The sequence below is a fragment of the Sitophilus oryzae genome, unplaced genomic scaffold, assembly GCF_002938485.1.
Source record: "Sitophilus oryzae breed Bouriz unplaced genomic scaffold, Soryzae_2.0 scaffold_1297_pilon_pilon, whole genome shotgun sequence".
NCBI lineage: Eukaryota > Metazoa > Arthropoda > Insecta > Coleoptera > Curculionidae > Sitophilus > Sitophilus oryzae.
The window spans coordinates 2,693,906-2,708,820 of NW_022145945.1; the positions used below are offsets into that span (position 1 = coordinate 2,693,906).

Here is a 14,915-nt window from a genome sequence, read left to right on the forward strand (position 1 = left end):
GGTTTAGTTGTCAAAATGTTGGTGTTCCGTGAAGTTATTTTTAAAACATTTTTAAATAATTATTAATTCAGATATTTCTGATTTGCCGGAAAGTTCGGTAATTTGTGTTTATAGTTTGTATTTTTATTAGTTTGTGCATTTTGATATTTACAGTCGATCATCATTTTCGTGTGAGATTCTTAACTTTTTTTAGTAAAGACATTTTAGACATCTTAGATTAATAATACATTTATAAACTAAATAAAAAAATGTTTAATCATAAATAAGTACGTACATAGTTTAGTATTTTTAGTAACAGTTAATTAGTAGTCTATAATATTTTTACTATATTATGATTTGCTCTATTGTTGGTGTTTAAAATGTATGTATTCATAATTTTATTTTTAATTTTGAATATGTTAGACTTCTAATGATCTAATACAACATAAAATATAGTAAACAAGTCTAAATTTATTATATTTTACAAGGAATAATTTTGCGCTTGAATAACGTTACCGTTTTTGTTAGCGTTAATAAATAACAAAACGCTAAAATTATGTTATGCCAAAACTCTCCATTATATTCTTCCGGATCACCAAGTGGCTCTAAATGACGGACATATTTGTTTTATATCAGTGTCCAATCTATCTGTAGTACGTGACATTATTGCAAAAACCATCGTGGATCGTGGCATAACGTCGGTTTCCAATGTTTCATAGATATTTTATACATGTCCTTATATAAAATAAAGTTTCTTGTATGCATCACACTGTATTTTATTTATAAAATTAAAAGAAAATAATAATAAATTTGAATAAACAATATTTGGCGACATAATTCCGGAAAAAGCCGAACCGATCCAAAATTATCAAAAGCTTTGGCTCGCGACCGTTGCAAGAATAGCGCCAAATAGTGTTTACATTGTCCTTATCGGCACTTTCCAATCTAAACTTGTTTCATTTATCTATGGGGATACTTTAAGCTTAAAAATATTTACTAGAAGACCTTGCAGTCGAACATTATTCTTTCTAGAACCTCTTTTAGTGCAAAGTGTACAAGATAGCTTAATTGCCGTAAAAAATTCATCACAACTTTATTAGAATCTTTTGAACGGTAAAGTGCTGGTAGTAATGGCCCTTTACATCCCTTAAGTACCGTTCAGAAGGTGAGTTTTGTTGATGGAAATAATAACCGTTTATATATTTATAAGTAATTTATTTTTGTTTCCTAAAATATTTTGATCAAAAGAAAATATGTAAAAGTGGGCAACACTGTGCAGGTCAAGCTTAATCACGTGACTAAAAGTTTATTTGATATGAACTATAAGTTACCTTTTGTTGACATTGTTGTGGGAAACTTGGCATAAACCATGTCAAAACCCTTTTCTTTTGAATCTTTCTTCCCTTCCTGTTTATTTAAATTAAAATTGTTATTGCTTGCGTGCAATTTGTGTTTTTCATTCTCCACAATCTGATACAGGTTTTGCAGATTTAGAGTGCCTACATCGGGTGATTTTTCGTAGAAATCGCATGAAATAATCGGTTTATCGCCAATAGTTTTCTTAATACACCTCTGGATTTTTTTAGGTGCTTGCAGCATTTCGGGAGCTGTATCATAATGCAAGTCAAATGAAGCATGCTCCCACATAAGCCGTTCTTGAAGACGCAGCCATTGCTGTTGAATGCTGTGGTAGTCGTGAAGAGCAGTTAAAATGCTTTGTAAATCGCTAAAAGTAATCGTATAATTTATCATGCATTTTTCCAAAAAAATCCTTTATGGGTATTTCGCCACTGCACTGCAAGAAAATCTACAAAATAAAATAGTTATTTTTTGTAAACACTTCTGCGTTAAACCTAAACGGACGCTGCTTGTCAGAATTATGTTTACAGTAATACAAATTTACCTAACAAAGAAAAATTGCTTAATGTTTCGGAAAGTTATCTCTTTCCAAAAAATACAAAGAATAAAGAAAAAAACTATTTAAAATATTTAAATTCAACTATTCGAGAACGCTTTACTTTTTGAAAACAGATACGTCTACAAGAAACCGTTGACGTTCTGTTAAAATGACATTATATCAAGTTAAACTTCAAAATTAACAATTACTACCTGATAACAATTACCTAATAAGGTAAAACCAAAAAGCCCCAAACTTTCTGTATGTTTATTTTTAAATTTTACGTATGTTATGTTCTTTAAAATCAAAGAAGCGATTGCCGTACATTACTAACATCTACAGATGCATGAGCAACACGCTTATTTTTATTAGATTGAATTAAAAAAATTGGCGCCGGGAGCCACGTATAGCCGCCCATACTAAAATATGTCAATATCTCGAAAACTGCGACTTTGACTGATTTTGATGTTATTAAAAATTTTGTTGCAAATATTATTCCTAATCTTAATTTGAAAACCGCGTTTCGCTAGCTACTGTAATTTTGGAGTTACGATTTTTTTAAATTTTTAACCCCCTCCTATACCCCCTTACCAACCCCCCACCCCCACAAAACTAATGGCCAGATTCTCGGGTGCCACAGTATTTTTGTGCCAAATTTGGTTAAAATCGGTTCAGCGGTTTTTGAGTTATCGTGTTACAGGCGGCAGACGGACAGACGGACAGACAGACACGAAAATATTTTGTATTTAGGTCATTTATGACCCAAATAACTCATTTTGAGTAAAATTAAAAAAAAAAAAATTGCCGATCCTAATAGCCTACCATATACCTATTGGTATGGTCGGCTAAAAACCTCTTTTATTTTTCTTTTAGAGGCTATCGCTTCTTTCATTATAATTTTGGCGTTATTACCAAACCGTTTACCAAACCAATAGGTATGGTAGGCTATTAGGATCGGCAAAAAAAAATTTTTTTAATTTCACTCAAAATGAGTTATTTGGGTCATAAATGACCTAAATCACAGAATATCTAGCTACGCAAGATAGAACACAACGCGTAGCTAGATATTCTGTGCCTAAATACAAAATATTTTCATGGTGTCTGTCTGTCTATCTGTCCGTCTGTAACACGATAACTCAAAAACCGCTGAACCGATTTTAACCAAATTTGGCACAAAAATACTGTGGCACCCAAGAATCTGGCCATTAGTTTTCGGTGGGGGTTAGGGGTTGGTAAGGGGGTATAGGAGGGAGTTAAAAATTTAAAAAAATCGTAACTCCAAAATTACAGTAGCTAGTGAAACGCGGTTTTCAAATTAAGATTAGGAATAATATTTGTAACAAAATTTGTAATAACATCAAAATCAGTCAAAGTCGCAGTTTTCGAGATATTAACATATTTTAGTATGGGCGGCTATACGTGCCCCCCGGCGCCAATTTTTAAAATTTATTCTGTGCCCTGTGTCCCATGAATGCTGACTAATCTTAGATTTCTGAAAATCTCCCTTTCTTAAATAACCTTTATGTTCTTTAATTCTAACTTTTAAGGGTCTAGATGTTTCACCAATGTAAAATTTATCGCATTCACAGGGTATTTGATAACTTTCCGAAACGTTAAGCATTTTTTTCTTTGTTAGGCAAATTTGTATTACTGTATACATAACTTCTGACAAGCAGCGTCCGTTTAGGTTTAACGCAGAAGTGTTTACAAAAAATAACTATTTTATTTAGAGTGGAAAGAGTGGCATCTGCTGTCGACACTCTGGTGAATTATTTCAATAATAATGGCTTGACATTAAATATTTCAAAGACACAATGCCTTCTTTTTGGTAATCGGAAGTTTTCAGATTTTGAGCTGATGTATAATAATATTAAAATTAATTCAGTTAAAAGTATAAGGTTTCTGGGAGTGGGAATTGATGAACGACTGGACTGGAGAGGACATATTGAAACCGTGGCGGTTAAAATTGCACAATTTTCTTTTGCGCTGAGGATAATATCAGACGCTGTTGGGGTAGATGCTGCACTTTCAGCGTACTATGCATTTATCTACTCAAGGATAAAGTATGGCATAATATTTTGGGGAAACTCGAGCGATATCGGGAGAATTTTGCTTTTGCAAAAGAAATGCATACGTTCAATATTTAGAATGAAACCCACGGAGAGCTGTAAAAATTATTTTATTGAACAAAAAATACTAACAATAACAAGTATATATGTTGTAGAGTGTATAATGTTTGTTTATGATAACTGGCAATTTTTCAAAAATTTGAAACTAACTCACAATTACCCTACGCGAAATAAGTCCTATTTAGTCGGAGATAAATATAATTTTAGCTACCTACAAAAAAATGTTGATTTCTCATTAATAAAAATGTACAATTTCCTTCCCGAATGTGTTCGAGGTTTGGCAAGAAACAAGTTAAAAGCCACATTAAAAATCTTTCTAGCAAAGAAAGCCTTTTATTCATTAGAAGAATTTTACAGATCCGATAAAGCTGTGTTTATAAGTCTGATATCTAATGTGTAATATTTGTTGTTTGTATATATTAATTCTATCGTTTTTTATTTCTTCTATGTATTTGCTTATTTTACTTAGTTAAAATCTTAGTTTAATTGTAGTATTATCTTAACTGTAATTATATTATTTTGGTGTAAAATATTCTTATTTGACAATGTTTCCATACCTGTTTGGGCTATTTTATGTGTTTTTATTGTAAACATTGGAAATAAATAAAGAAATATCTATCTATCTATCTATTTTGTAGATTTTCTTGCAGTGCAGTGGCGAAATACCCATAAAGGATTTTTTTGGAGAGATGAATCCACCACTTAGGTATAGACATTTTTTACAATTCAAGCATTTTTATTAAGCAAATGTCAAATCAAAAAATTAATTCAATGTCAATTTTTAAAGCTAATTTTAAAAATTCCGTTACTACCTCATAAAACAAAAATAGCTAGTAGCTCCTAGAATAAAAAACTTGAGAATTCTGTTTAAGTGCAAACCTAAAGTATGTACCAGGATGTATTTCGGGAAAATATTTTAACTTCTCAAAAAAGTGTGAGTGAATCGGGAGGATTTTTTTTAAACGGAACACCCTGTATATTATTGCATTTTTGGCTCCCTTTTAGATCACTTTACGTAATCCTAAGACATGAGTAAATATATTTCGATAATTTCAGAGATATTAATAAATAAATAAAAATTATATATTTTTCAGCCTTAAATTTTTATTTATTAGCAATACAAGAATTGTCCTGAAATCAAAACTATAATAGGTATTTACTTTAGATGGGCTGTTCTTACTTTGCTATAAATATTGTAATCGTAAATAAATACAGGATGTTCAAAATTCTACGCCAAACTTTCTAAAATATAAAATAATGTTTCTTGATTTTTTTAACTGGAACACCCTGTATATTATTTTTTCAATAGATGGAGAATAAAAAAATGAGCATTTTTTGTATTTAGAGTATTTGAAAATTTTTAACAGTTTCGCAGATATTCGCGGTTTTATATTTCATATGGCATTTTCCACAGTAAATTTTTATCAAAGCCACCCAATGATTTTTCTCTCGTATTTTAGCATTGAAAGCGCCATATAAAATAATACTGCGTATATCTGCAAAACTATTAAAAATTTTGAAATATTTTAAATATAAAAAATGTTCATTTTTTAACTCTCCATCTAACAAAAAAATAATATACCGGGTGTTCCATTAAAAAAACAAAGAAGAAATATTTTATATTTTAGAAAGTTTGTCATAGAATATTGAACATCCTGTATAATTTACGATTACCATATTTATAGCAAAGTAGGAACAGACCATCTAAAGTAAACACCTAATAATAAATAGTTTTGATTTCAGAACAGTTCTTATATTTTAATTTTTTTTTTAAAGGGCTGAAAAATATATATTTTTGATTTATTTTTTAATATCTCTGAAACTATCGAAATATATTTACTCATATCTTAGGATTACGTAAAGTGATCTGAAAGGAAGCCAAAAATGCAATAATATACATGGTGTTCCATTTAAAAAAAAATAACCAGATTCACTCACATTTTTTTTGACCACCCTATAGAAGTTAAAATATTTTTCTGAAATACATCCTGGTACATAATTTAGGTTTGCAATTAAACAAAATTCTCAAGTTTTTTTGTTCTAGGAGCTACATATGCCCGACGCACTATTTTTTTTGCCGTGCCCTGTAGAAAGGGTCGCTGATACCTACATATGTATATAAAAAAGTTATAGAGTTTTTAAATGTCTATTAGCTATATAGTAGTAAATTTAAGTATACAGGATTGGTCATAAAGTTGTGACACATTAAAATTATTTTTTTTAAATGCAACTCACTGTATATTATTGAATATTTCACCGTTCCCATACATATCAGCGACCCTGTATATAATTTTATTTATAATTAACTACAGTTTTATCACGAACTTACCTTTGAAATGAGGTAAGAGCTTTTTCCAGTTTATAATAACACAAAACGGCATGCCTGTTATTGGCTGCATCTTTATTTGATGGCTGCAGTTCCAAAAGTTTATCATAAAACATGACTGACTTGTTGAAATCCCTCATTGAAGCGTAGATATTGCCCATAGCAAAATAATGAATGTTTTGCTTGGGAGCCAACTGAATTGCACTGTTTAAAATTTGAGTAGCTTCTTTGGAATGATGAGATTGATGCAGTATACCTGCCAGGTTGTGTAGTGGTATATCTTGAAAATTCCTATAAATATACGGGGTGAGCCTTAAATAAGTGCAAATATTTTCAGGGGTGGTATATTTCGACCCCAGGAACACGTCTATGAGGTTTTTTTCGCAAAACAAGATGTTGAAAATCGTGCGTTTTCTTTTAAATTTCCCTGTATATTTTTCGAAAACTTTTTAGAACTGCCTATTCACCGCATATTTTTCTACGGTATAATTTCTTAATCTCTGATATTACCATAGTTACAGCTTTTCTCTATGGTTACGGCCCTAAAAGGGATGCAAATACAAAAAAATCCGGTGGCTCTCAAAATTTTTCCAAAAAAAATCATTTTTTTTTAATTTTCAAACTTAAATAACTCGGTTATTTTGGACTTATTTGAAAAATGGTAAGAGAAAATATGTTTCTTTTATCGAGATCTACCAGCCCTGAAAATATTTGCACTTATTTCAAACTCACCCTGTATAATAATATACCGGACTGTATTCGGGAAACTTTGGCAGAATATTCTGCAGATAAAAATAAGTAAAAAAGTTCGTATAAGTGTATGAACTAAAGTTATTAGTTTCAGAGATACAGGGTGTAGAAGTTTCATTTTCATTTCGATTTTTTCCAAATAATTTCTGAAGTAACGTCAATATTTGGTTGAAAATTGGTATCTGGAAGTTTTTTGACATGAGAAATTTGACTCCTACTGGTAGGGGGTGCCACCTACATATGTTTTAACTGTTTTGAAGCATGATAACTTTTTGTTCGTACCTGTATAAAACTACAGAGGGAAAAGATATACATTTCTGCGAATTTTTACGCAAAAAATATCTCTTTGTAAAAATCGCTACGAGCAACCGTTCCCAAGATATTTAGAATGGAAATAGTCAATACATGTCATTATTGACAAAAAATAAACACGTTGAGTAGAGATATAGGGGGGGGGGAAATTTTATTTTTTTAAATTAATCATAAATTTTCTGCAAAAAATGATAAAACAGTTTCTGTTGAACTTTTGGCACAAAAACTTTCAAATTTATGATCTCAGTCTAATAACTATTTCGTCATGTTTAATTTCTGTCAATGATGACAGGTATTGATAATTTCGATTCCAAATATCCCGAAAACCAATACTCGTAGAGGTTTTTACCAAGAGACATTTTTTACGTAAAGAACGTCGCAAATGTATATTTTTTTACTCAGTAGTCCTATACAGGTACGGACGAAAAGTTAATACTCTTCAAACCAGTTAAAAAATATGTAGGTGGCGCCCTCTACTAGTAGGAGTCATACTGACAGAATCAAATTTCTCATGTCAAAAAACTCCCAGACACCAATTTTCATCCAAATAATGACGTTGCTTCAGAAATTATTTGGAAAAAATCGGAATAAAAATGAACCTTCTACACCCTGTATATTTTATACGAACTTTTTTACTTATCTTGATCTGCAGAATAAGCTGCCGAAGTTTCCGGAATACAGTTCGGACCACCCTGTATACAGGGTCAGAGCTGTAACAAGTCAGTTTTAAACAGACTTAAGTTTTAAGTCTTAAGTCATTATTTGACTTAAGTCTTTTTTTACTTAAATCATGATAATCTGCAAGTTAAGTAAGTAAAATTACTTAAATAAATATAATTTCCCTCAAGTCATGACAACCAGAACTCAATTTAAATACCTATTTTTTAAATGTTAATATTAATTTTCTTGTACTATTACCCATTACCAATTTTTTTTTCTATAATACTTATTAAAATATTATACCCTATTATAGAAAAAAATATATCATAGTAACCATTTTGTGGAGAGATTCTTCCCGTAAAAATGAGATTTATATTTTATATCAACATAGGGTCCACTTTTATTTGTTTTGTATCTAAGGGGGTATAATTTTTTTTTTCTCGATTTTTTAACTATCTTTCAAGTGTTATTAGCGATTTGAATGAAATTTTGAGGGTAAAGTTACTATGAGTGCGACATAGTAAGGAATCTCCCCACAAGAGATGGCACATATTTTTTGAAACACCCTGTATAATACATATAGAAATATTATATCATATTATCGAGAAGAAAAAGTGTCATAGTAGCCTTCCTTAATAACTTGAAAATTGCTATAATACATATTGAAGTACAATATGATCGAACAAAAAACGCGTCAGCGATGGCTATCAAATAAAAATTGCTGTCAAATTGTAAAATGTAAAATTATACGCAGAATGTCATCGATCGTCATTTCCAAGACAACTGGACGCCGTTTTTTTTTCGATCATACGGTATTATACCATATTATCGAGAAAAAAAAATGTTCTAGTGACCATCTTTGATAACTTGAAACTGCCTATATTCAATGCATATTGAAATAATACCATATTATCAAAAAAGAGTGTTTTTTGAAAACATAAAAACTCCTATAACACATATTGAAATAGTATCCTGTAAAATAGAAAAGGTGTCATAAGCGGCCCTCACAATGAGGATCAATAATATTGTCAAAAATTTTTTGATTATTGACAATATTATTGAGCGTTTAAGCGTACATATTGATGTACTTTCAATATATTGATGGACCCTGAAAATCCTCGACAATATTAACGGCGGAGCTAGTCGTATTGACAATATATTGATCGTTAGGTCGCATGATTGACAAATTTTGACTAGTTTATTCGTAACCATGGCGGAAGACGGAACATCGCCGTCGTTGTTTTCACCAGTTTTAGATCGCAATCGTCAGGCTCCTGTTTCTTAACGTACTCTAGAAGATTTAGTTGGCCAAACCTTTTTCTTTTTGATATCCATTTTTTTATCCAACGCCTTTCCTTAAATTTTTTCCTCGATTTTTTCTCACTTACATATGCCAAAATGCCAAAATGACACACTTTTTTTATCTTTCATTTTTTGGCATAGGGTATAATTCACACTTAATATCTGCACAAAACTTAATATTGATATATGTATTGACCGTGTCAGGCCGCCTTTCAAATATTGATGAAACATTGACAATAAAAAACATTGACAATATTATTGATCGTGTGAGGGCCGCTTTAGACCTATGATAATTTTCAAAGGCTACTGTGATCTTATGGTACTTACCCTGTAACAAATTGAATGGCTAGTTTCAAACAGTCGATTGCTTTATCACCTTCACCCTTTATTCTCCAATAGAACGAGGCTAAATTGTAATGGACCCATGAAGTTGAATTCTTTTGCAAAGACGATACCAAATAATTTCCAAAATGATCCAACGACTTAACAGGCAAAAAAGTCTTCCTTAAAGCTTCTTCCGGTTTGATAGCTATATTAGTTTTGTTCACTAACGATTCCGACTTTTTTATATTGGTAAAATTTATACAGAGTGGAACAAGTTGTTCTTTATCATTTGACTTTTTATCTGAGTTAATCTTTTTAGGTATAGAAATTTGAACTCCCCGTTCTGAACCATTCGTAGCAATGTTATTGTACAAATCTAACTCAGAAAAGAATTTATCAGCAGCAAGACAATCCACGTCTTCCGACGTTACTTTAACGCCAATATCAGAGTTTTTCTCTATATCCACCCATTTACTTTCGATAGAAATTTTGCGTTTGATTAGATCCTCGTGGAGATCATTTATATCGTTTCTTCTGTTTTCTTGATCTAACAAAGCCAACAGGTCATGAGGTCTTCGCAAGTCAAACGGCGATTCCAGCTAGAATATTAGAAATATAAAAAAATATTAATTTAATCTAAAGCCCCCTCTAGACATAACATTTATCATGTCACTTTCATTTAAGAAATTTCGTAGATATCTTATTTAAGCTTTTAAAATATTGTATACAGAAATATAACCTTCAAAACTAAAAGAAAATAAGTTTTTTTCTTACGTAGGCTTGTATTTTTCCTGTCTGGGTAACTATCCAGTGATTAACAGCAAATAATTGAGCGAATCCATTAAAAATTAAACAGAGAAGCATTAAAAATTTACGCATAATTACCAATTTTTTATTTTATACTTGATTAAAAGGAAACAGTATCATCTTTTTTGACAACCGAAATCAATAATCAATATTTGTAAACAAACAAGTAGATCTAAATTCGGCAACCAAATATACACCAAAAATTAAACCAGGTAAATTACAGAGAGACAGAGTATTTAGTTTATTATTATTGATTTGATTTAATTCAAAGAACAGGGGAAAAATAAAAGTTTAAATCGCACAAGCTTTATTAAAACTCTGTAACTCGATAAACTTAACGTAGTTTACACATAGAATAAATGAATCAATTAATACCTATTTATTTAATTTTCTTTTGACTTTTGAATCAAACAAGGGACTGACTATTTTAAATAGATAATTTTTCAGTATAACATCATGTTTTTCATTTTAATATATACAAAATCTGTGTTTTATTATTTTATTTTGTTTAAATACAGTAATTTCTTTACTAATCATAGTGTTCACAATAACTTTGTTTATCAAAATTTAACAACTTTTTGTATTTAAATCTCTTTCCTTGTCTAAGATTTAAATAAAGATTTAATATTGCACTTACAAGAACCTTAATAAATATGTTATCTATGAGAGTTTAGACCTAAAATACCAAAAAGTACCAAAATTTAAAAATAGCAAAAGGAAAATTAAATAGAGTTAATTCTTTGACAAACAAAGGGTACAAAAATTATTTAAGCTTCCCTGAAGCCAGGTGCTAAATAAGGTACTACAACGCATGCGCGCGCAATTGTACTTTTCTATAAAACCAACGGTCACCCTTATTTCGGCGCTCAGTTTCTTTTGTCAGTGTGTGGTGCGAAGTTACATGTTAATAATATGGATCTAGCGTGCGCCGAAACGTCAAACAGATGCATACGAGCTGTCAGAGACCGAGCGATTTTCGACGACGAGAGGGTGATAAATAACTTGTTGAACGATGAAATTTTCTACATTCCGACTTGTGATTATTTTACGGAGGTTCAAAACGATATTCAGCCGTTCATGAGGAAGGTTGTCACTACTTGGATGCTGGAGGTAAGTGTTTCAACGACATTCCACAGGTTTCCATTTGACAGAAAAGGCGGTTAAGCTTTCTAAATTTTCTCAAATTAATACCATTGTTTCTCTTGTTATACTTATTAATTTATCTATTCAAGAAATTATTTTGTGAATATATATTGTCATACATCTGGTAGCTAATTGTTCTACATGAAATTATATAGAAAGGAAGAGTTTTTGAAAAAATAGCGAACTTTTTACCAGTTGCCATTTTGATTTTTAGTACCTACCGGTTCAAAACATACTTGATTTTCTTATTTATTCAATTTTAATACATTTCTGTATGTCTATCAAGAGTAGGAAAATGTTATAGCTAATTAAGAAGTACCTAACTATATACTATGTTGAAAAAATATTTGTACTTGTAATACAATAATAACTAAATTGTGCTTTCGGTACACTTATCGTTGAAAGGATAACGCATTATTTCTTTCCCAACTTCCATGATGTTTATATTGTGATTCGTGGAAATGTTCTTTTACTTGTACCGCCCCAGAAAGATCAACAAGTTTAACATTGTGACAATCTCCCACTAACTTCCGGCCATATGATTTCCATTCATACTTCAGACATGCTTCAGACGTATACCGGGGTTACTTAATAAGTTCAGAAAAAAATAAGTTATAAAAAAGTTTTTTTTTTGATTTTCTACGTAATATTTTCTTAGGTGTGCGAAGAGCAAATGTGCGAAGAACAGATTCTTCCCCTGGCCGTGAACTACATGGATAGATTTCTATGCGTTTGCCGAATCAGGCGTCAGCATTTGCAGCTTCTTGGAGCCACATGTTTGCTGATAGCTTCCAAATTACGAAGTACAAATTTCCTGCCAATTGATCTGTTATGTGCCTATACTGATTACAGTGTTACCTATGAGCTTGTAGCGGTAAGTAAAATATATTTTTTTGTAATATTGGGCATAATAAATGGATTATGTCTTGGCTTGGCGTGTAACAAAAGGTTACTGTTTATATCCATTTAGGATCTTTGTGTGTCTAATTTCCTGGCTAGGTAGCTGAATATAATCTTCATTAATTCATGATAAAATTACAGTCAAACTAAAAAAAAATATTTTATTAGTCTAGGAAATATGTTCCGTTTTGGTCTATTTTTAGTACTCAGATCTTTGTTAAAGAATATTCAAGATGCAAAAACTGTGAGAACTGTTTCAAAAATAACTTTGCAGATTTGTTTTTTTACTTCAAGACTAGGTCTTAAAAATATGATTTTCGATGTAGATATTGGACTCAATTGTTTTATCTTTCAGTAATTATTATTATGTATGTAATAGGTACAAGTTATTTTAGAAAATTGTTGGGTAACTTTGTCTAGAAAAAAAAATCTTCTAGTGGGTGCCAATAAAGCTACAGTAGTAGAAGTTTTCATAGGAGATAAACTTCAAATTGTTTAAAATTTCTTGTGTTTTTATATTTTCTCGTTAGTTAAAAGTAAATGAATTTTAATATTGAATTATGTGCTAACAGTACATTAAGTTCATATCAAATTAACTTTTAGTCACGTGATTAAGCGTGACCGGCACAGCGTTGCCCAATTTTACATATTCTTTTCTTTTCATCAAAATATTTTTTGAACAAAAATAAATGATTATAAATATATAAACAGTTATTATTATTCTCAACAAAATTCACCTTCTTAAGGGATGTAAAGGGCCACTACTACCGCTTTTCCGTTCAAAATATTCTAATAAGGTTGTGATTAGTTTTTTGCAATGGCTATTAAGCTATCTTGTACACTTCGTACTAAAAGAGGTTCTGAAAACTACAATGTTCGACTGCAAGGTCTGCTAGTAAACATTTTTAAGCTTAAAGTATCACAATAATATAATTCATTTAAACCAGAAACTCGTAATACAAAACTTAAGTGTCAAAGCGAATGACAATGTCAGGAAATAAATAAATAAATGTGGCAACTTGATATTTTTTGCAGCAGAGCTACCACATGAATCCCCAGCGGGAAATTTGAATTCCAGTTAATCAGCCCGGCGCCGAATATATCCATGGCTGGCTACAATGCATTTAAAAATCGCACCCTCGATTACGTAATTAAAAGTTTAATTGGTATAAAATATACTTTTAACATTAGTGTTACAAAATGACATTTTAGACACTGAAACACTGAAGACATATCTGTAACACTGGCTTTGGTTTAAAAAGAATATATAAAGATTTACTATGAAACTGATAAAACTTTCTAAAAGTTTCTTCTCTTCATCTTTTTGAAAATGACACATTGACGTAATTTTAAATTTTCAAAACTTAAAATATTTAAGTGGGAATAACGATTTGTCTGGTCCAGACTCCAGACACATACAGCATTAAATTTAATAATTTTAAAGATTACTGGTAGGTACCTGTTAATTGATCCTGTGAGAAAATGACAAACTAACCATAACACCAAAGCTGCTTAATATAAACGTTTGGGCTTTGAACCCGAAACAAGGCTCTGTGAATGATTTAAAATTCAAAACTAACTGTTTGACAAAGTCAGGTAGCGCCACTATAGCAAAAGGGTAGCGGTTCCCACAGATAAGTTTACATAGGAAAATACCTAGGTATTTCAGCAGCATCCGACATTAACACTTTGGGTAAGAATAAACAGTTTAAGGGTCGGCGTCTTCCTCAAAGGGTAGACTTAATTTTACAACCAATATATTTTAAATATTATGAAAATGCTTATGATTTTTTTGTAGACTGGAAAAAGTTCCCATGAAATGAGGAGGGTGTGTTTATAAGCGTTTTACTGTTTTTAGCAATCCTTAAATTAGACCAGAAAAGTAAACTCTTGAAAAATTCTTTGTTATCAATCGTGGACATATTCGGCGCCTGGGCTGGAATTTAAATTTCCCACTGCTGGTTGTAGGCGGTAGCTCTGCTGTAAAAATGTCATTTTGCCACATTTATTTATTTATTTCCTGATATTGCCATTCGTTTTGACGCTTTAGTTTTGTATTACGAGTTTCTGATTTAAATGAATTGTTTTGTGATACTTAAGCTTAAAATTTTTTACTAGCAGACCTTGCAGTCGAACATTGTTCTTTTTAGAACATCTTTTAGTGCGAAGTGTACAAGATAACTTAATCTTAATAGTCGTAAAAAACTAATCGCAACTTTATTAAAATATTTTGAACGGGAAAGCGGTAGTAATGGCCCTAAGATAAAGGGCCATTATTCTCAGGATTTTAGTGCTATTAAGGAGGTTAGTTTTGTTGGTGTACTTATATAATAACTGTTTATATATTTATAATGAATTTATTTTTGTTTCCTAAAATTATTTTGAT

At 30.8% G+C, this 14,915-nt stretch overlaps 2 protein-coding genes across 2 annotated transcripts in view; one reads left to right on the plus strand and one right to left on the minus strand.

Moving 5' to 3' along the window:
* Positions 1-10,623, minus strand: part of LOC115874552 (tetratricopeptide repeat protein 17) — a 41,961-nt gene extending 31,338 nt beyond the window's left edge. The window contains exons 1-4 of the mRNA XM_030889734.1: positions 10,454-10,623; positions 9,683-10,278; positions 6,335-6,622; positions 1,311-1,705 (exon numbers count right to left, since the gene is read on the minus strand). Of these exons, the coding sequence (XP_030745594.1) occupies positions 1,311-1,705; positions 6,335-6,622; positions 9,683-10,278; positions 10,454-10,558 (1,384 nt within the window). The 5' untranslated portion in view covers positions 10,559-10,623. The remainder of the gene's footprint in view (positions 1-1,310; positions 1,706-6,334; positions 6,623-9,682; positions 10,279-10,453) is intronic.
* A 718-nt stretch (positions 10,624-11,341) lies between these two features.
* Positions 11,342-14,915, plus strand: part of LOC115874553 (G1/S-specific cyclin-D2-like) — a 69,637-nt gene continuing 66,063 nt past the window's right edge. Inside the window, exons 1-2 of the mRNA XM_030889735.1 lie at positions 11,342-11,596; positions 12,288-12,503. Coding sequence (XP_030745595.1) covers positions 11,399-11,596; positions 12,288-12,503 — 414 coding nt within the window. The 5' untranslated portion in view covers positions 11,342-11,398. The remainder of the gene's footprint in view (positions 11,597-12,287; positions 12,504-14,915) is intronic.